At 38.1% G+C, this 23347-nt stretch overlaps 1 protein-coding gene across 1 annotated transcript in view; it reads right to left on the reverse strand.

The window, feature by feature from the left end:
* ROBO2 (roundabout guidance receptor 2) overlaps nt 1-23347 on the reverse strand; it is a 433355-nt gene that overhangs the window by 64948 nt on the left and 345060 nt on the right. The window contains exons 11-16 of the mRNA XM_059493583.1: nt 22138-22219; nt 21296-21461; nt 19102-19268; nt 15139-15260; nt 7336-7567; nt 1472-1596 (exon numbers count right to left, since the gene is read on the reverse strand). Of these exons, the coding sequence (XP_059349566.1) occupies nt 1472-1596; nt 7336-7567; nt 15139-15260; nt 19102-19268; nt 21296-21461; nt 22138-22219 (894 nt within the window). The remainder of the gene's footprint in view (nt 1-1471; nt 1597-7335; nt 7568-15138; nt 15261-19101; nt 19269-21295; nt 21462-22137; nt 22220-23347) is intronic.

The following is a 23347-nucleotide window of genomic DNA, read 5'->3' on the forward strand; positions in this document are numbered from 1 at the left end:
TCAAGCAAATATTAGGCTCCCTGCACCATTCACTGTAGCCAGTTCACTACTCAGGCAGCCAGCTCATCTAACTCAGGAGGGCTGTAATAGGCAGTGACTCCAGCTGGTTTTATACACAGCCCAGAGGCCTGAGCACTCACCTGGAACATGGCTTTTATTGGACATCAGCCCACTTTGTTCCATATCTACATGTTTTGTAGATTAGGAGCGTGCTTTACTCGTTTGCCTATAAGCCCTGGATGGTTTATATTGACTTATACTGGAGTCAGGATCAAGATTAATTAAGCCAAAGGATAATTATTAATTGATATGTAAATCAGATCAATAAAATCCTGGGATTAATAAATCTTGATATTGACTAAAAGCAAAACAAAAGAAGTGCTATGCTACACATAAACATTGTGAGCATTTACTGCATCCCTCTGACCAAGTGAAAAGCTGGAAGAGGTTGAACCTTTATCTGATTTAGAAGCCAAGCACTTTCTCCCTTCTTCATGCTGTGCTCCCTCAAGATACAGCAGGGGAAAAAATCTGTTTAAGTGAAACAAGCTGCAGTCACCACTTCCACCCTTTGTGGGACTGTGAAGAAAGCTGCCGTGATCCATTTCAATTAAACATTTCACATTTGGTGCATATAGGCCAGCCACAGCAAGGTTAATTTACCAAACTGTGCTCCATGCTGTGACAAGGCTGAACCTCGCCCAATTGTTTTCTCCACCTGAATAACAGAGTGCATTTTTTTTAATGTTGTGAAAATATCCTTGTGCAAAAGTGATCTTAGTATGAAATTACAGACTACAAGAACATTTAATGTATAAGGAGTGGATATTTTGAGCCACTATAGCAACAAAAATGAAGAAAATAGTACCAATGCAAGAAACTCTCATGAAGCAAGCTTTGGATATATGAGCTGTGTTCAACCTGTTTTTCAGAGCAAACAACCTGGCACTCTAAGTTATGAATATTGACAGAGATAGTACTTAGAAAAAGTCTTTAATTCTCCCAGAACCACAGTCCTTGATTTTGACCTTGAAGTGTTAGGATTAGCATTTTTGCAGAGGAAATAAGAAGTAACTTTCCTGCCAGCTTTGCTGACAGATTGAAGGTACTCCAACACAGGGACTTCACTGCCTGCCTTTGGAGTGCAGAAGCCCCTTACAAAAAATATCCCCTCTTCTTCTTGTTCCACAGCAGGGAAAAGCTAGGAGGATAATAACTGTAAACTGGCTAGAAATTATAGCTCTCTTTCATATCAATCTCATGGTGTTTTTGCTTTTTAAAATAACAGTAGTAATAAAAATAGTAATAATAATAAAGAAATCCATAAGCAGTCAGTCCTCTTTCTCCATATAATTACATGGGCAGCTGTAAATGCTGTCAGACTCTAAATCCCATAAACAGTGCTTTGTTCTGTAATTCAAGCAGGCTGTTTCCCTAAACACACAGCCCTCCCATCAGCCATGGTGTGTACCTTGTACTCCTGGATGACTCCGTTTTGGTGATCTGGAGGGGGAGGATCCCACGAGATGCTGATGCTTGTGCTGTTGTGATTTCCAACTGTCAGGACAGTGACAGACTGAGGAGGAGCACTTGGAGCTACACCAAGGAGAGGGAGCAAACAGAAGCAAAGCATTAATCCATTTGCTAGGACATGTATTTTGCTGAAGCAGTGCAAGATCAAGCAGGCAGTATAGAAAACTCACACTCCTAGGGATGCACTTTTGTCAGGCACTGACAATGCTGAAAAATGCCCTTCTGAAGAGAAGCACAGGGATGAATGACAATGTGTAATTTGTGGCAATGGAGAATCAATACAAATCACTCCACATTTATTCATATTTGGCATTTTTTTTAAAGTTTGCATTGGAATTGCTCTCACATTTGCTTTTGTTTTCCATAATATCCATGAATAACTATGGATGTATCAACTAAGTCACATTTGAGGCTGCTTCACCTGGCCTGAAAGATGCTTGGTTTTTCTATTTTTACATGGTCTAATAATGATGTGAGCAGCCAACATTTAATTATCCTTTTTTGTTTGCTCTCCAGGAAGACAATGCCAGGTTTAAACATAGAACTGCATGTCCGAACTGGAAAAGGCTTAAAATGTTCATGGCTTTACATCAAAAACCAGTGAATAGAGCAGGTGCTAAGTTAGGTCACATATATACTTCTGTCCTTTTCTGCCCCCAGGCAAATTGCTTTCTCTTCAGAGTCATGTTCAGTTCAACCATTCACAGCTGTTTGGCTGGTCACTGCACATCGAGGCCAATTTTACAAGACAACTGCTTTGCTTGCCAGCCCTGCTTGTTGTCTAGAAACGCCAAAAAAAATTAAAAACATAGTTATTAGTGACCACAGCTATGCTGACAAAGCCCCTCTTGCAGCTACACCAGCAGCAGGGTGCTTCTGTTGGCTCAGGGAAGTGGTGCAGGAGCTCTGCTATGGAAAGCTCTCCTCTGTGAGCATCTACCATATCCATCCTGGGCTCTCCTAGCGTGGCTGTGGCTGCCAGGACAGAGGACTGTCAATATGGCTCTGCTCAGCCACCTAAAACTTCTTGCAGCCCCCCTCATCCTTCCCTTGCTCCCAGGCAAGTGTTGAAACTCCACCACAGTGGCAAGCGAGGCCACCGAGGTTGGCTGTATTATATTAAGGTATAGTCCCTGGGGGGAAGAGCTGATGGATAGCAGCTGCTTGGAACAGGTCCTAGAATTTATTTATTCCATCTCTCCCAGTCCACCTACCCAGTCTTCAATGAAACTAATAGAAAGAGGCCAGAAAAGTGAGAACTAATAAAGTTCTAATAAAGTGATTCCTCTCCAGGACAATTTTCCACTTCACAGGAGGCTATTGCTTAGACACCTTCTGTTCTAGGGAGGTATCTTTGTCTTTAATAAATACTTGTGGAATTTTTCTTCCACATATTTTTCACTGCTTTTACTCTGATCTTAAAATATTTAATATGAAATATGAAAGCTGATTTTAAAAACTTATGGTAGACATCATACCAGAACCTAAAATATTTATTACTCTCCTGTCCCAACTTCAACCCTAGATAACAATGTGGTTTGGGGTATCTCATATCATGTGTCAAGGCTACCTGGTTCCAGCCCCCTGGCCAGAGTGACTTCTTCACTGCTAAACTTTATGGCAAAAGAACTCTAGTCTTATCTTTAACAGATATCCATGGCCATCCTTGGACCATGCTTCCCAGAAAAGCCAAGAGTCCCTGGCATCCTTTGTATTAAAGTCTGGCATGTTTAACACAAAGAAGCACAGCTACAGATATCAGAAGTGTTCAAGCCTCCTGAGCCAATTCAGATATTTCTATTGTTCTCCACAGCTTCTTTGAGGCTGGCTGTGTTCCCACGTTGGAAGCTCCTCAGCACTTGACCTGGCACAGGCTCATGGAGCCGAGCTCAAACCTTTACCCTGATAACCCTGAAAAATTGGAGTGCTCTGCTGCAGGAATCACACAACTTCAAACTAAGGTATCAGAGGTGAGGACAAGGAACCACACAGGATTACAGCAGAAATAAAAATATTTTAGATGAAAAATGAAACACATATTACAGTCCTGGGAGGCTTCACATTTCGACAACTACATTTTCAGATGCTGGTTCAGCTGCAAAGCTAATAATGCTTGGTAGAGTCCTTGTGACCTTGCCTGGTGCAGAGAAACAGGGAACTGGAGGGGAGAAATGGAGCTGAATTGTGGACAATTTGACTCTCAGCCAGCTTGAGTGAAGCATGGAAAGGTTGCCTTGGGCTACTTCCTTGCAATCGTGCAAAGCATAGAATTGGTGAAATAAATAGTTGCATTGTGTATTTTATGGCAAGTGAAATAATTTGCCACACAGTGAAAAATTAGCATTTTAAAAGTCTTCAAGTTATTCAATAACAATAAAACCGTGAATAAACGTATGGGTGTGATATTAATTAGACTATTTTACGTGAAAATAATAATCATAAAAATGGCAAAGCTTAACACTGCATAACTCTTTCTGGTTTTAAGTACAATGGAACAACTCCCTCAAACATATTTACTTTCCCTACTAAAACAAAAAGGGCATTCAGAAATACGTCTTATATATGCATACCTGGGGGGAAAAGGGAGTGTGAATGCAAAAGAAATGTAAAATGAATAGCATACTCTAAAATTTTAAAAAAACCCCATACTGTATTCATTTGTCTTTACATTTAAACTGCATGAACATTCTAGTTAATATTCTACCAGGGTGTGTTGGTGTTTTTGAGGTTTTTTGAGGACATAGGATAAATTTAAAGTAAAATTAAAATTGCAGCTAATGAATGCAGCTGTGGAAATATCATTTTAAGAGTTGCATTAAAGTGAGCAGCATCTGACAGAGAGCAGCTGATAAAAGCTAAGGGGACTTCCATTCCTGTCATATTTTTGTGGTGACAAACAAGATGCAGGGCAAGTACTACTCCATAATGTTATTCCAAAGGACATTTAACAGTGGATGCAACTGAGAAAAAAAAAATTATCTGTCTCTAGAGAAACTATGAAAGAAATAGTGAAAATTATAAAATAAAATCTTTGATTTAGCTCCCACTGTATGTATGTAAACATGTTAGAATGTAGCAGTTCAGCTTCCTCTCTCTGATAAAATCACTCTGTAAGCTGGCACCGTGATATAAATTAAGCCACTCGTCTGACACTGCTGCAGTTATTAAACAGATCACATTGAAAAATAACATTTTTAAAACCGTTTTCTCATTTCCCTTGCTGCTGGCTTGTGGAGAACACCTTGCCTGCTTCTTGACAGGTCAATTATTCCAGTGCTCAGCTTCTTCTTACAGATATGAAAGAACCCAAATCGCTGCTCATCTTTTCCAGACGCAGCCAAACAGAATTCCATTTGTTACCTTCACAAGGCCAAAGAGGCAGGAGATGGATGGATACTGAACTGTTACAAATGTCTGATCTAGAGGAAAAGTCTAACTGCAGCAAAATTGATTTTTAGAGGTAGGCCTCAGAAGTTACATTGCACATAAAATCCAATCCAGCAGAAAGTTGCCACTAGCTTTCCGTTGTACTTTGCCTTTACTAGGGATACTTTGCTTTGATGTTGCAAAGAAAACTTCCAACACTCATATCACTTTACAAATTATTTTCTAAAAATAGAATAGCTAGCATTTTTTAAAAGTCAAGTCTAAGAATAGCTCATTTTTGAAATGGAATGACAGGCAACAGAGCACCTTTAAACAGACTGCCATTTTTCTTCAGTGGAAGGGGCACAAACCACTCTCATTAAACCTTTAGTTGATACTATTTTTGAATATAAGAACACCAATATAATTGCAAAGATAATATGAGGAATTAAGGGAAATATCTGTAGAACTACATCTACTGAATGTCTTAATTTTCTCATGGAAGTACCTAATTTTATCACCCAAGGAAGAGGAAGAATTTTGTCACAGGAGCTGACATTTTTGTGGTGATAATATTACAGATCCTGTGCTGACATTTTTTCAGAGGAGATTCTTGTAAACAGACTCCTTGAAGGTTATATTAATCTACAAAGCAGATCCTAGGCTGTGAGTTATACATATCTGCAGGCAGGAATTTTTTTTTTAAATCTTCACTATCTGGAAAGCTATTCCACATGAACAAAGTGTCCTTTAAGGTAGGAAATTACCTGACAGGCTCTGCTGGGAGCTAAGGTTTATGAAACAGAATGTCATTCCTCAAGTATTTTATAGAAATAGACAGGAGGTATAAGACCTTCTCTCTTTTTCATTAGTTCTTAATTTACCTTTAGCAAGAAACAGTTAGATGATCTAAATAAACACTAAAAATCAACTGAAATTAGACAAGAGGAAAATCTGTAGAAATATTTTTAAATATTTAAAAAATTTTCATTTTAATTAAAAAAAATCTTTGTTCAGAGGGCTGTAAACGTATTCTTCACCAACTGATATAGGTTTTATAGTTTGATCAAAGAACTGGGGACCATAAATTTCCAAATTCCAAATCAGACTTGAAAACTGCCTTCCTGCACACTCTTCTACATGTTGCAGGACACTGAATTTCCTCATCCACAAAGTGCAAAGTGCATCCAAGTTATCTTCAGTTTTACTTACATGTTGGGTAATATTCATAACAAATCAAAGAGAAAAGTGAGTAATAAGCAAGTCTGTTCCAGAATTAAAGAGTACTTGGCAATCAGCACTAAATTAAACCTCAGGAGACCACTGTAAATGATTAAGATGCACTTTCAATAGGAAGGAAAGAGTGCACTCAAAACCCATTGAAACCATATGAACATCTTAAAACTTCACCAGTATTTCTTTCTCATGTTTAAAAAAAAAAATCAAAAAATCAGTGACACAGAGAGAAGATGAACCCTCACTGTCAGGACCATCCTACTTTTCCAGGAGAGATTCATCAGGCAAAGACTGCATTACATGGGTAGAAAGGTGGGTTTCTAACAGCAAATGATTAAACTTACTTACATCTCACCCCAGTGTCTTTACTTTTCAAAAAAAAACAAAAACCCAGCAGCCCTGGAGTGCACATGCTTTAGCACAACTATACACAAGGCTAAATGCTATAGATATAAAAGCTTGAGCATTTCAGAAGTATAAACTGTTCACTCTGTCTGAATCCTGACTGTTTCAAAGAGGCTTCAAAGGTGCTCAGGGGAATCCTCTGCAGTACTGAACAGGGCAATTTCATGAACACTGTGCTAACAGAAACTGTGAAGTGCTGTGCCCTTGAGACTGGAGTTTCTCCAGACTAGTTAAATACATGTCCTTCACTACTCCTCGTTTCCCAGCCAACTGTTCATCTACATTATTACCCATTCAGAAGGATGTGCTTAGTATCAAACACTCATCTGTGAGAGCTTGCATTTATTTTATTCTCAAAGTGCAGACCAAGGTCTTTCATTGCAACAGCAGTGGTTACAAAAGAAGGGCTGCAGTGAACACTTTTTGGAAGACCAAAAGCCACCTGCACCTTAGAAGGATGTATCAGCTAGAAGAATATAAGACCAGCACAGTGCTTTCTCAGGGGATATTTACAGCACAAAGTTGAATATTACATCAAATTTTAACATCACCTCAGTATGTAACAAACAGAAATCATGGGGAGGAAACAGAGATGAACACATGCATGCACAGAAAAACCTCCAGTGCCAGCTATGAAAGCTCATTGCTTTTTTTTGAATACATGAACACCAATATAATTGCAAAGATAATATGAGGAATTAAGGGAAATATCTGTAGAAATGCACCTACTGAATGTCTTAATTTTCTTGTGGAAGTAGCTAATTTAATCACCCAAGGGGTGCCCCTTTTACCAACCTTCCTCAGTGGTACGAGCAGACTTGGATTCACTGTCCATGCCCTGGAACTCATTGAAGTAAGGGCGCACCTTGATCTCATAGGTGACCCCCTTTTTGAGGCTGACGAGGACGGCGCTGCGCTCGGTGGGCACCTTCACCTCCAGGTTCTGCCACGTGGCCGGGGCGGGCAGGCCCGAGGTCTGGCGGTACAGCACGCGGTAGCCCTGGATAAACTGGGACTGCCGGTCCACCTGGCAACGACAGCAAATAACACATCAATAACCACACCAAAGTAAACAAAGAAACAAATAAAAACCTGTCGCAGACATCTTTTATGGAAAATCCTTTCCTTAGGATTTTTCCTCCTGAGAAGCTGGGAGGCCTCAGCAACAAAATGGAAACATTGATTATCTGCAGCTGTGGAATGCAACAGGTGGGTCTGTGATTGGCCCAGGTTGGATGTTTGTAATTAATGGCCAATTACAGTCAGCTGGCTCGGACAGAGAGCTGAGCCACAAACCTTTGTTATCATTCTTTCTTATTCTATTCTTAGCTAGCCTTCTGATGAAATCCTTTCTTCTATTCTTTTAGTATAGTTTTAATGTAATATATATCATAAAATAATAAATCAAGCCTTCTGAAACATGGAGTCAGATCCTCATCTCTTTCCTTATCCAAGAACCCCTGCGAACACCGTCATAAAAAACCACAACAAACTGCGCAAAAAGAAAACAAACAGTTGCCTAGAACAATTCTTCCCTCATCAAAAAGAGAAAATTCACAGTTACAATGCTGAATTTATTACTCTAACTGCATTCTTCTCGGGATCTTATGGTGGTCGCTGCGACCCTGAGATTGTTAAAAGTCTCTTTGCCCAGCATGAGGGCTTGAAGAAGGAGTCAAAGCTCTTCAGTTCTTGGTCTCAAGGTTGTTTATTGAGTCTTATCTATAAAAAATTTTCTCCTGCCATGCCAAGGTCCATCCAGCAGGACAGTTCCAGGCACTCTGCCCCGGGGGAGGTGTTATGTCCTTATACTAAAACAATGTTTACAATTGCTTTCCAATACCTATCACCTATGTTAGACAGTGAGCTTCTACTCTAGACCAATCTGTAAGTGCCACCATCACAGCAGAAGATGGAGGCCAAGAAAAAGGAGAAAGGCTGGACACACCCAGTTCCTCCATCTTGCCTCCTGAACCCCCATACCAAAAACCCCAAAATTCTACTTTTCCACCCCGTGATAACTTCACTATTATTCTACCTAAACTGTTGTGGCTTGCTGATCTTCATATAAGGTTGGTAATTTGCTCCACGGGTCATAATCAAAACCACAGGGGTCTTGGGCTCTGTGCCAGGGCTTCTGAGCCCCCTGGCAGGGGTCTTGGCCATCCTGGACAGCCAGAGGGATGTTCTGGGTTCCCACAACATCTTGTAAGTCGCTGTTGATTAATTGTCTACAAAGAGTATTTGTCTCACATTACTGGTTACAGAATGTTTCTTTCTGCTTTGTTTTTTCCAGCTCTATACATCATGACAAATACCACCTTAAATCATAAAACAAGGCCCCCACCCCTGCAATAAATCATGAAAAGAAAACTCTGGCATAAGGCTTGCTGCATGTAAACTTACTAAGCACATCTTGGCTACTGATGTGCTGAAATAGGAGAAGAAAAGAAAAACAAATTCTTTCAGAAAAGGACAAGTCTTTGAAGATATCCTACATGCTTACAATTAGTCCATTACTTGGCTCACAGCTCATGAAATGCACAGCAAATTAAAATAAACATAAGACAGATGCAGAGAAAACAACTTCCAAAGACATGTGCTGTTTCTTGTGTTCACAGCCTGTGCAGCCCCTTTGCATCCAGGGGTTGTGAGGCCATCAGATGGAGATGGAATGTTTGTTTTGGTTTGTATTTTATTTGTTGCTAGGCAAGCAGAATTCAAGAGTGGACCATGGAAGTTTAACAATGTTATCCTATAAATAGGATTTTTATTTGAAGAAAAGCTTTCTATGTGTTTTATCTTGGAGAGGTTGCATGCATCTATTTATCTTCAAAAAAAAAAAAAGCCAAAAATCAAGGCATTATGATTCTTGCATAAATTTTCCTGAGAAAAAAACACCAAAAAATCAAAACCAATTTGATTGCTAAAAGTAAAGCAAACCAAACTGCTTCTGTAGCTGCCAAATAAGGAGCAAAGAAAGTGCAGCACAAATAACAAGACCACAGAGCAGGCTGTTTGGTAATTCTGTATTATAACTTAGACTCAACAAGTAGTGTATTTCTTATGTTCTTGTCAATTTGCTTGCTCAAAGATATTCCAGAATTAGAGAAACATTTGTTTGACTTCTCTTAAGAATAAATGAATTTAAGGCTGAAAACACAAACCATGCTCTATTATGCTCCTCCGATAATCTTGTTACAGTTTATTGAGGCATTCAGAGGGGACACAGATTCTTAGACATTAAAAAGCAAGGCAAGCAAGAAGAAAGCTTTATTTATGAAAGCAAGGCAGAAATGTCTTTCATCAAAACTGTCACTGTTAAAAACCTTGCAACATATGTTACAACAACATTAAGCTTGCATTTTATAAACTTCTCTGCATTCACTTTAAGTGAATTTATGCACTGAAAGAGGGATATAACTCACAATAATAGCTTGTTAATACCAAAAGAATCAAGCTGTGTTTTTAAAAAGAACATTAAGCAGCTGTTTCCAGATGAAGGGAGTCTGTAAATCAGAGTAAACTGTTTTTATCCATGTTTGACTTTGATTAACTAAATGTTTTATGGATATAAAGACTTTATGACCCTCACATTTACTACAAAATTCAGCAAAAATAATGCTTTTATCCACTTTGCAATAGAGATTTTTAACCTAAATTACAATATAAGATTATGCTGTTTAATAATCAAACACTGAGTTTGATTCTTGCTATACTTCTTAGTTAGAAGCTATACTGAAAGACGGCATAACTTTGTTGTAACTTTCCATTTTGTCTTTGCTCTATTTTTAAGCTTTATTGACTGCTGCCTAGTGGAGAAAACTGAAAATTCAGAACTGACCTGACTGAACAGTAGCATGGTGTTGCTACAACACAGAGTGGAAAGAATTTTGTACAGCATGGCACAAACAGAAGCCCACCCCCCAACTCCCTGAGAAGATAAAATCTAAAGAATACCAATTTTCAGTTCCTCATACTTTTGTGTATACTCCCAGACAAATTGTCCCTACACATCTTTTCCTCCCAGACCTCTAAGATCTTAAATTGAAAGACTAAACAATAGAAGGAATATGAAAGCAGAATGCAGCAGTACCACAAGGCTGTCACATTTATGGGTGCTATAAACTAGCTTTATTTGAGGCTTCCTTGAATCTCACAGAGCTTTCAATTAGTAACTTGATTACAGCAGGGCAGAGTGATCTGCCCAAATAGCAGATTATTGACAGTGATTTCATCATTCAGAGTCTGAGAGGGTACTGACAAAAGAAAATATTAGACATTTTTATGTTTTCTATAAACATTCAGTCACATTCAGTATCAAGGAGAGGATACAAAGCTATCTCTCATACCCAAATAAACCTAGTCTGTATGAACAGGGCCTTCTATAGGGTCAAAATGTTGGGAAGCTACTCAGAGGGCACTTTACCTACTGAGAAAGGTGGATTTTTAGATTTTGTTCAGAGTTTCAAAACTAATAAAAAAATTACTCTTGGATAATTACATGGGTTAACCAGAAATATTTGTGAGAGGTAGGACAGGTGCATTTCACATATACATAGACACACGTGCATACATATGTGTATGTTTATCTACAGTTACACAGTCATATATAATACAAAGTGACAGTGACTTCACAATTTTCTCCATTTCTGTGGTAATGATGTGTCATGCCACGAGCAGACTACTAAAAATATCCTTATATGATTAAAGACATTAATTCAGCTATGCAACTCCAAGTTTGGCACACACTCACACGCAGGCAGAGCTGCAGAAACATGCACTCTGGCTTGATGAAAGGATAAAGAACGTAAATGGTTGCCATTTCCTTACACAAATTACTCAGCATGACTTCAGCAATTGCAGGAATTCTCTGGGTTGAATGCTGGGAGCAGAGAATATTTCTAGTGGGTGATATCAACTCAAAAGATCTGCAACTGTTGCTGATATAAAGACACATTTGCTCCCTCAAAGAAAAATGGAGAACATGCAGATGCTCTTGGATCAGCACTAAATCAAACCTCAAGAGACCACTGTTATCAGATATAGATATAGATATAGATATAAATATAGATATAGATATAGGGCAGATCCTGGGTGGGTGGTGCTCAGCACTGACCTAACGTGATCCACCAGCAGAATTTGTCCCGTGTGCTCCTTCTCACCCCCTTTAAGAGCCCATGGTGCAGGAGGCATCTACAAAACCATTTCTGCAGAGCAGGAAGCTCATTTTCCCTGCACATGCCACAGCTGAACACCAGACAGGTTCAATGGCTATTAGGTTGTTAAAACAAAGGCAAGAAACTCACAATGCAGCTTCTGCTGCAGATATAAACTCCTTTCAAGCAAACCTGCTAATCTGCACCCTAAATACATTTTGCAATATACTGTGTAGCATGCAAATTTTTATCCCAAAATATCCCAAGGAATCCTCTGCTCCCACTGCAATACCCACAGCAATTCTCCAGCTGGGCAGAGTAGCTTGCATGCTGTGCTGAGCTCCCTGGCACAGACTCAGAGGAATCTCTGGAAATTCAAACTGCACTAGCATTTAGTATCCTATAGGAACAAGGCAAATGGGGATGATAATCTGGACCTGACTCCTGAAGCTTCCAGTGAAGTACATTCATTTAAAATCTACATCAAATTAAAAAAACAGAGGTAAATAAATTATCCTTCTGCCTGCTAGCCTCCAAAAAGGCAGTAAGGATTTCAAAGCAGCAATTCTTCTGCCATGTTGAAGGACTGATTTTTTTATTCCTGCTTGTGCCACAGGGCTTCTTTATAATGCTGGGAAACATTTCATATCTGGTCACTAATGAAACTTTCAGTTTAATGCCCACTGAGGCTAGAAGTGCTGACCCATAGCTGAGGTCAGCTAAAAAAGCTCTTGGAGTACAGAATACGCTCTTGCAATGTGAAATGTTTTAATAAAAGTAAAAATAAATCATGCTCAAGGCTTAAAATTAGCCATTTGATAACAGTGAGCATATCTGCCTCCATGTGTCTCATCAGCAATAACTATCTCTGCACCTCACCTCTCTATGTGTAAAGTTAGGATAATGACACATTTTTATCATTGTGATGTTAAATTCAGTATTATTTGTGAAGCACACAAATGTTACGGTTGAGAGCATGACAGATAAGCAAGCATGTGAGACAAAATAATAATTTTTATTCAATGCAAGGTTTCAATGCTATGAATTTAATAAGACCTGGCACCATACAGAGAATAAAGAAGATAAAAAGAAATGTTTAATAGCTCCATGAAGAAGAGATCCTCTATGTGACCAGATAATTACAGCTATATTTTAATATCTATACACAAGAGGAATAAATTTAAGTGGCAATGAAAATTTAACTTTTGACATTCCTCTTCTTATTTTTTAACACTGACATTGTAAGCCTGACGTTCTTTTCAAAATATGTGTGTATATGTATGTGCATATTTTAAAATTGCAACACAGCCACAGGGAACTATTCCCAAAAATTTAAACTCAAATTTGAACAATTAAAAAAAAAGAAAAACCAAAACCAAAACAATCTCATAAAGGAGAGAAGAAAGTGGTGTTAATTTGCTGTGACTCAGGATGCCAGAAATTCAGTGACCAAGGACATTCCTTGGCATTCACCCTCTGAACTGCATAAAACCCACACAAAGAGTCTTATGATTCTCATGGCACTTCTGTCCTTTTGTATGATAGCTACACTATCTATCCATTTTATGTTAATAGTGTGGACTTTATTCTCTGGATAGAGTGGGTTTTTTTCCTAGAGACTATGGTTAATTAATTGTTTTTGTTCTGGTTGCTGGGTAGTTTCTAATTAGCTGCTTCAGAGATCTTTCTTTGCGTCTTTCTTCCCCTGGGCAATTCTGAAATGCCTCTACAGAGGTCTCTGTGCTTGTCAGGTGGCACAGGGTCACTGCTTTGAGGGATCTTCCCAATAAGCTGGGATCCATAGCATTTCCAGCAATTTGTCTTTACCTTACCATTTCTTCACTCGTTGTTCAGTAGGGACACCAGGAAATTCTTTCAGAGGACTATACATCACACACAGACATACACACACACACACACACACACACACACACACACGTACATATATATAAAATTAAAAATATAATGACATTGGTTACATGGTATAAAACTGAATTCTGTTTATATTGGAGCTTCCTTTTGCAGTACATGCTAAAGCAAGGGCCAGCCTATGAATCTGTATTTCTGATAGATGCCACACCAAAAAAAAAGGAAAAAAAGGACTTGGAGCACCACATGGATGTGATCCAGGTTTACAATCACTCTCTGCTAACATCCAAATTTTCTACTACTGATCCATCTGCTTGGGCAAAAGGGTTTGCCACAAAGGTTAGTCAGCCTGTTCTGGACAAATTGAATATGAAACATGCAGCATTTTAAGAAAGCCAAGCTGTGTGCTGACATCACTGATGGCAAAATGCAGTGACACATACTCTAAATAATCTTCCACAGAAGAAAAAATTGTGAGTTTCTCTATTTATTCTAATCTGTACCCTGACCACTGAAATCTGTCAGAACAAGGATGGTGCATAAGCTCCCATAATAATGGCTGTGTTGTGCAAAAACAACAGTAATCCTTATAATACACAATCTATCACCACACTTCTTATCTCCTCTTGCGTAATCCCCTGCACACATTAAGCTCTCAGCAATATGACATGCAGAAGAAAAACCCTGAGCATTGTGAATGCCCCCTTAGCAGAATTCATCCCATAAAGTACAACTGTTTTGATGTTGTGCAGGGCAGTTTTCCTCTCACTCTTCAACTCTTGGCTCTTCTTCCTCTGGGCAGATGCCCCAACAGCAAAGCACTCTTTTCTGGTCTGCAGTGCCCTGAGAATGCTCTCCTGCCCCTACAGATCCTTTCCATCAAGCCTCAGGAAGGGAAACAGAGCAATTTGAAAGCCAAACTCTATATTAGAAATTCTACCCAGTAGTTTGACCCCTCAAATAGAAATGTTGTTAAGCACTGCCCAAAAGTCTCTGGTCTTCTCTAATGAAAGGATATTCACTCATTGTGGGTAAGGTTTGTGCTGGCAAACCAGATGACAGACAGTGTGTCAGGCACTAGCACCACATGCTTCTGACTTCACTACAAGTGCTCTGTAGGAAAGATAATTTTGATTTTCAGGTCACTAAATAATAGGGTATTGTCAGAGGTCGCTATGACTTGAAGCAGACAGTACTTTTTCACACAGCAATTTCTTGTTGATATTTTACTTTGATTATTTCCTAACATACAGCATAATGAATCCACAGATCAATTACCCTTAAAACATACTCATTTTTATAATGTTTTTCTAGTCAGACAGCTAACTTGTTTCAAGCAGAAGACTGAAGACATTGAACCTGCCTGACTTGAAAGAGAAGATGACTATTTCATTGCCATATTTATAGACACACACATATATATGTACACACACCGCTGCATGTTAGATTGTCAGAGCACTCATGCTGGGGTCAAGACTGGGTCTTTTCAGGGTGTTGAAACACTGAAGGGATAAATAGGCAAAAAAAGCAGACTGAAAGCACTGTTAAGGTAAGAACAGAGAAACTTTACCGTCCAGGTGACTTGCACTGTGGTGGGTGTCAGCACAACAGGGTTGTGCAGCCGTACAATGACATCTCCCAGCTCCTTCTGGACTTGCCTGTGATCCACACCTTGTGCTGGGGGGCTGATATCTGCCAGGCACACATATGAAAGCATCACTTTAATGAGAAGAGCTATATATGGCATCAAAAAAATTTACTGAGTAGCCTAATGACCTGACTTGAAAATCCTCTGCTTTTAAAAAAATACAGCACTCAGGTTGAAACTCAGAAAAATACCAAATAATGCAAACAAACCATCCACCTCTAGCCACTTAGGAAATAATGAAACATAAATATGATTAAAGGAGTGTTCTGACTAGATGGCAAAGTTTTCTCAGCTTGGGTAAATGGTGAGAGAGATGCAATGTTCACTAGCTCCAAAGTACTCAGATAATGCTGCACAGATGTCTGGAACCAAATTGGTTAGTATAATTGAAGAAAATGAACAGTGCTTTTTTTATTTTGCTAGCGCACACATGACATTAAGTCATTATATGTTTCCAAACTTTCACTGAGCTTCCTCTCCCCACATGCCATGCACACAAGAAATCCAATACTAAAAATAGCATTTTTCCCTGCAAAGCAAATTTTCCCTTAACAGACATAGCTAATGAAATCTAGTGCAAACATGAAAAAAAATAAAAAGATTTAATTTAGGAAGCCAAACTGATTCCCATCTAGTAAAAGGCCAGCAAAAACAATCTACCACAAAAATTTTCCCTTCAAGATGATGTGCCCTTCAAAGTGTGTGGGGGAATTGTTTCTTTTAGTCAAAATCTGATTATAGAGATATTCAAAAAAGGACTGATAAATTGTGGTCATGCGTGTCTAGGCATCTCTGAATTCTGCTTGGTCTTCCCTAGGGATTCAATAGTCAAATTTATAGTCACAGTTCCTCATTTTTTGGATCAACATCATGTCCTTGTGAAAAAGAAAAATATGTAAGAGTTTTTACCCTTTCTGATGGACTTAGATATGGGAATAGACATCACATGATTTCTTTTTATCTTTTAAATGCTATTTAAAAGAAATAACACTTGTCTTAAAAATGAAGCCTTTAAATATAACAACTGTAATCATGGATCTCCAGGTCTTAAAACTAAGTAGTTTTTGATGATCAATAATTCACATTCCTAATTCTGGGTTGTTATGGGTTCTGAGCCACCAATAAACAATATTGCCACAGGCTTCTATTGATATCCAAATTAAAATGGCTCCATGGATCTCCAAAGGGAATATAATCCAAAGATGAGTGCCAGTGAAGGTGGTGGTCTATCAAATTATGTTTATTTGAAGCAGCCAAGAATCAGAGATATTATAAAATAAAACTGCAACTCAGACTGGTCTAGAGGATGATCATTTATGCTTCTATCCACAACAGCTACGATTGTTGCTACAATAAACCTACAGTTATCCATGGTTACACTTTAATTTAAGTTATGCTGTGGTATACAGCCAACAAGGTACCTGTGCATTCCCTCAGAGGAAAAGATATTTGCACAAAGTATTTTGTGTGAACAGCATTTCATCATTTTCATGGCTCATATGTCAGAAGTAACACAATAACATGGACTAATAACAGTGAGAAGTGAATGCCAAGATGTTCATGTGGAATTCAGTTTTCTGGTACGTACACTTGAAAACATGTGTGATGCTCCCAGTGTAAAGTCGTTTTCACAAGCCTAGGAGGCTCCTGGTGGAAAAGCAGCTCATCTGTCTCTAAGGGTATGATTAAATATTGGAATATAGAATCATGACTCAAACAAAACTGGTGAAAGAAGCTACATCATGATCACAATTAAATTGGTTAGATATTTTCTCTAAGACCTCTTTTATCAGTGTTCAGCAAATATACTATTATTCATTATTATTTTGATTTCAGGGACAGGAATATATATCATTTTTGGGAGAGTTTTTTTAGTATATGGTTTCATCTGTTAATAATCCAACAAGAAATCAAGTCCTTCATTAGAGTAGTTACTGATTTCTCTGTCCTTGTTTCACATAAGTCATATAAGACAAACCTTTTAAAAGTACCTGATTATCTACTTGCAGTTCACTGGTGAAATTTACATTAAATCCTATTACTTGCATTTTCTGTGCTGAATACCAGATCATTAAATGTTCAGCTATGAAAGCTACCACAGACACCTGTTGCAAATTATTATTTTATAGCACTGCCATAGCTGCTTTGTTATTTCTCCATGGCCACTGTGAATAGGCTTTCCACTGTGTGGCAGCTTCTTCTGTGAGCCTGAATTGAATTCAGGCATAATTAGAAATCACATCAAAACATTATGTTAATTTTCAATTGATTTTATGATTTAATTCTATTAAACTGCAGGCTTGCAAAGAAGCTATAAATCCTGTACATGTCGCAGTGTGCTTGACTGCTAAACAGCTTCTGGAAATGGAAGCTGCAACACATGCTGTAGCTAATTAAAAGACATGTTTTTACTGAAATCAAATTGCTTGTCAGTATGTCAGATAAAAAGTCTATACTTGACACTCAAATGCCAAACAAAGTTGTTGGGGTTTTTTTTTAGCTAGGTGATAAGTTATGCAGACTAAAAGGCTGTTGCAATAAAAAGTATGACTCACCCTATAATAATGGGAAAATAAGAAAGAAGGAAACTTGTGATACTCCACGGATAATCAGGCCATGAAATCCCTGCACAACTCACTCCTCCAGCTTTTGAGAAAGCAGCTCTGTTTTCCCTCTTCCAGCCATAATTACTATTTTGAGGGTATAACTATTCAGGACAGATTTATTCAGGACAGATTTATTCAGGACTAGGCTGGCATAAGGGAGGCTGGATGGTTATGTGATAAAGAAACACCACCCTACTCTTGTTTATCTCTTTCCATCTAGCAAAGGACCTAAACAACTTAGAACACACATGCTGGAGACTGACTCAGGATGTGCTCCCCATGGGCACCTTCAGACCTTCAGAGACAAAAGTCTCTGAATAAAAATAAACAGAGACAGAAGATTTAATTTCAAATTGACTGTGACAGGAGCTATTACTTTGGATTCAAAAAATTATGATTCCAAAGAATTATGAATTTCTGGATTACAACATATTTAACACAGAACTACACTCTTGAATTAAGTATTCAAGTAATGTCTTGTCAAAACAAAAAAAAAACAACCATCTATGCTGTGAAGGGAAATCTGTTTGTGGCAGTTATATTCAGTTAGAGCTTGATGCAAAGTGAACAGACTTCAGTAGGTGATTCAGTAGCAATGGAGGATCGCAGCTACCAATCCTATCATCACCCTACAAATGAGCAATTTCACTTCAGCCTTCTCTCTTGGCTTATGCAATGGATTAATACAAAGAATTCAGAAATATAAGTATATAAACAGAAGGCCCATACCTTTCTCAGAATAACTTCTATATATTCTTAGCATGCAGATGCCTTAATTTATGTGAATTCTCTGCCTAAATGTTGGCTCAGATTAATCAGCATGTGTTGTGCATTTCTTTTGATTAAACAGAATTCTAAACAGTGTCTTGCCTGTTATAAACACTTGTTATCATAGTATATCCCTACTAATGGAGAGGAAGAAAGGACATGGAGAGGAAAGATACCGTCCATGTAGTCAGGAGAGTATTCAGAGTGCTGTCCAGAAACGCTTGGGTAACTCACATTGCTTTCAATAGTAACCAGGGGGAAATGGAGTCTAAGAGAACTGCAAACCAAAAGTTCTACACTGTACAGAGGATTAAGGATGTAACCTTTCTCTCCTAAGCCCCAGACTGATGCAGCAAACATTGGATCACTCTCATCTTTCCTGGTGAAGCTCAAATCACGATTCTGTCAATGAGTGTGCTGAAACCAAATGGCCAGACTGACCTCTTGGTGAATCCTCAGTCCCTTCTCTCCATTTTAGCCCAAGCACATGAAAGTTGGAAGTTCCCCTTACCTTGGGTTCTGACAGGGTCTGACATGGGGCTGGGGTCGCTCAGGCCCTGGGGGTTGATGGCCCTGACCATGAACAGGTAGATGGTGTTGGGGCGCAGGCCCCGCACAGTGTACAGCGTGCTCTTCACGTGGTTGGCCACCGTCTGCCAGCTGTTGCTCACAGACTGACTGCAACAACAACAGTGTGGGAGATTATAAACCAATACCAGAGAAAAATAAAGATGAGAAAGGAACTGTCTCAACTCTGGATCAACTCTTGGTGCAGAAAAAAGTAGTAAAAGCAGGGTGTCACAGACATCTTTTATGAAAAATTCTTTCCTTAGGATTTTTCCTCCTGAGAAGCTGAGGAGGCCTCAGGAACAAAATGGAAACAATGGTTATCTGCTGCTGTGGAATGCAACAGGTGGATCTGGGATTGGTTCATGTTGATTGTTTCTAATTAATGGCCAACCACAGCCCAGCTGGCTTGGACAGAGAGTCGGAGACACAAGCCTTTGTTATCATTCCTTCTTATTCTATTCTTATCTAGCCGCCTGAAGAAATCCTTTCTTCTATTCTTTTAATTCTTTCTATAGTTTTAATGTAATATATATCATAAAATAATAAATCAAGCCTTCTGAAACATGGAGTCAAAATCCTCATCTCTTCCCTCAACCTGAGACCCCTGCAAACACTGTCACAAGCAGGGTGCAATTAATTCTTTTTTTTCAGTTAGCTTATTGAGATGGGCTAAAAATCATAATACAGCTGTCAAAAGTACTTCTCCTTGCAATAAAAGCAAAACTTTTTGCCATTTCTCTACACTACCTGCAAAAGGCAAAGGTAGAAAGCTGTAAAGTAAATTTGAATGATAAACAGGCTACTCTTGAACAAAAGGCTTAGAAAGGAAAATTCTCTAGAAAGAATAATTTTCTATACTGCTAAGTAAACTATTTCAATAAACTGTCATTGGAAGAAAAGTGTTCTTGAATTAAATTCACTCTCAAAGTTAAAAAAAAATTGAAAACATTCTTTGAAATGGAGGAAATTATATGAATATTTTTTCTGCCATTGAATTTTCAATTCAACATTATTATAATTAGATTACAATCCACCATATAAAAAGATTTCAAATGCGATTGTTAAAACAACTTTTAATGAAAATCTCTGGCTTTTTAAAAAGTTATTGATGGGATGCCATTAAAGCTTATCTAGGGTGAAACATCAGAAAAGTTTAAAGAGAAAATTTTATTTTACTATGCTTTGTTGTATAGCATTGATAAAAAATCTTTGAATATATGAAAAGGAAAAAGGAAATGGAAAGGTACAAGGTTTATGTTACTTGAATCACTTCATTCATACAATGCATAAAGCTCTAGAACAAAACCAACATACTGCAAATACTTTAATGTTCTTTACATACATAACATTTGAGCAAGAATCTGCATGCATATGACTATGAAAAAGTCTTGCATGAATTTTAACTTAGAGGAAGTATTTGCCATTTTTGTAATATCTGGATTAAGAAACACATTTAAGAAGGTGCAGATTTTTAAGCTGAAATGTGTTTTAGAGACATATGTCAGAGTATGGCCTTTGCTCAAACAAACTTGCTGAATTGGAGCCCAGGAGTTCTTTTGCACCACACAATAATTGCTGCTGTGTGCAGGGGAGCACCTGGATTCTTTAAAGCCTCAGGCTGCAGGATAAAAGCCTAAATTATCAATACTGGTCTTTTCAGTTAGAAGTTTTCATCTATCTAAAACACCTAAAAATAGAAATTTAAAGCACTTTGACCCCTTAATACTGACTGCTTTAACAAGAGCAGGAATTAAAGTTTGCAGAGAGGCTTCAGGATTACCCATTTATTTCCATATTGTTTGTACTATGATAGCCAAGGACCTGCAGCATTCCCACAGGACACACTGATCATCAATGTTAAAGAAAAAGAGACAAATAATTACTGCACCATTCTGTTATACTCTTGTTGACCTGAAGAAATAGTTAGATGTCCTCCAATTAATCACTTAGAAAAAAGTGATAAATTATAAAAAAATCAATGTAAAGAATATGAATCAATGCCTTCTATGGAGTTGAGTCAGTTAATGAGCTTCTAATGATATGTGTAGAGTCCAAAAGAACACCACAAAACCCTGGTATCAGGGTTTAAGCAAAATTAGAAAGAAAAGAGCTTAAAAGTGGTATAATTCACATACCTGAAAGCCTCAATGATATATGCACTAGCTGGTAGGCTTCCAGGGGTCCCTGGCTGCCAGGACAGGGTGACACTGTTCTTAGTAACATCAGTGACCTGAGGTTTGGATGGTGGCCCAGGGAGGTCATTTATATCATAATTTTTACTGACTGTTGCTCCACCAGATTCTGTGAAGGGCAAACACAAAATGATTACTTTTTATCCTTGGTTATATAATTTGATCAAAGCAGGAGATTAAAATGAAAAACATGGCAAACATCTGCAAAATCAGCATAACGGATGTTCTTAATCTATAAACAACTAAGTCAACAACTGCATTACTACCACATGTTTTGGGATGAAAGGCTGTCATTCTTTAAGTACATAATAAAGAAAAAAAAGAGCAAAACTCAAAAGTTTATATATAAATATATATATATATATATATGTATAAAGAAAAGAAGGAAAAGAAAGAATAACAAAAAAGCCCAGCTTGCTGAAATGTACATAAAGTACCAAAAACTTAGCTGCTGAGAAATTTCCTGTATTCAAATCAACTGCAGTACTCACAGAGAGCACTCTGGATTTTTCTTGCCCAAGCCTATTACTGGATAAATCCATGTTTTATTAATGCTGCTGTTAGAAGAATTAAAGCATACTGCAGTCACTGGCCACAGATATGATGTGATGCCCACGGGCATTACAAGACAGAAGCAATGAAATGCAAGATGTGTGAGAAGGAACACAGACTTCTCATCCAAAATTTCTCCATGTCAAGCCCTAGAAGTTCGAGAATCATTTGAGTCAGACTGATGCTGTATTTCCACGTGTGCCAAGTGAAGCCCGTCCCTGGGCATCTCTTACCTGTCACCTCCAGCACAGCACTCCAGGACGTCTCCCCACTGGAACTTGTAGCAACGCAAGTGTAAGTCCCAGTATCAGAGAGCTGCACATGAAAAGGGCACAAGGGCAGCTTTAACAACCTTTTAGAATCAGCTGAGTTTACTCTTATTTTCTTTTTCTAAATGCTCCTTGCTAAGAAGGACTTAGCCTACATTTTGCACCAGACTAGAAGGCACCAGACATTTTTAAGCAATCATTTAATGGTGGCTTTCATTTAGAGAACTATAATAAGATTACTTGCTTCTAATACTTTACTAATTCTAATTTTCATATTGTTAATGGTTCCAGTACTGTAAATGCTCCAGAAAGGAGCACTGACAGTGTCAGTGTTTGCATTGGTTCCAAAAACACAGGTGAAATCAGGTAACAATATAACAGCAATTAACCTCTTAGAAGGTGAAATATCAGCATTTATTATCCCAAGATGACCCATAGGTTCAGTTTCCAGTGCCAGAAAGGATGTTACATCACCTTAAACTCTTGACAGATGAAATAATTTCTATACACCCTACATACAAATGCTGTTAAAACTTAACAGTTCTCTCTTAACAGTGGTTCTCTCTGCATAGACAGTCCTCCAAGCAATTTCCAAACAGCAGCATTAAATTAGATTCTACACCATGCTTACCTTTCTTCCATCTCACATGGGATTTTATTTCAGGCTGCAAGGCCCTTTGGTAGCAAAAAAATATTGCATTTGTATAAAATTATTGTGATTCCCTTGTCAGTTTAAATATTTTAGATTTATTTGGGGAAACTGCTTTGAATTAGGTTGCCAATATTAATCTCATCGCTGTATAAACTGTTTTACTAGCAAATTTGCCAAGGGTTTTCCTATTTCCTGTTTAAATTTAAAATAAAGATTTCTGAGTCAAGAACAAGTAAAGACTACAGGGATAGATGGAAAATGGTTAAGTTTACAAAAGACAAAATATATGGAGGAGCTCTCCTTCCATGATGACTAAAGCATGGTAATATGGAGGTGGAAGCAGAAAAGGGAGAGTGCTGACTCTAGTGATTAAGAAGAATTTTTTTCACCATCACATGACTTGATGGAAAGAGAACTTGCATCCAAGAAGCTTTATTGGGCTTCAAGGAATTATAATGAGTTTTCTGTTAAATGCAGATTGGCACTGTAGCATATGTCCTTATATGTCACTCTTCAAAAGGA

The sequence above is a fragment of the Ammospiza nelsoni genome, chromosome 2 (genome assembly GCF_027579445.1).
Source record: "Ammospiza nelsoni isolate bAmmNel1 chromosome 2, bAmmNel1.pri, whole genome shotgun sequence".
In the NCBI taxonomy this organism is placed as follows: Eukaryota; Metazoa; Chordata; class Aves; order Passeriformes; family Passerellidae; genus Ammospiza; species Ammospiza nelsoni.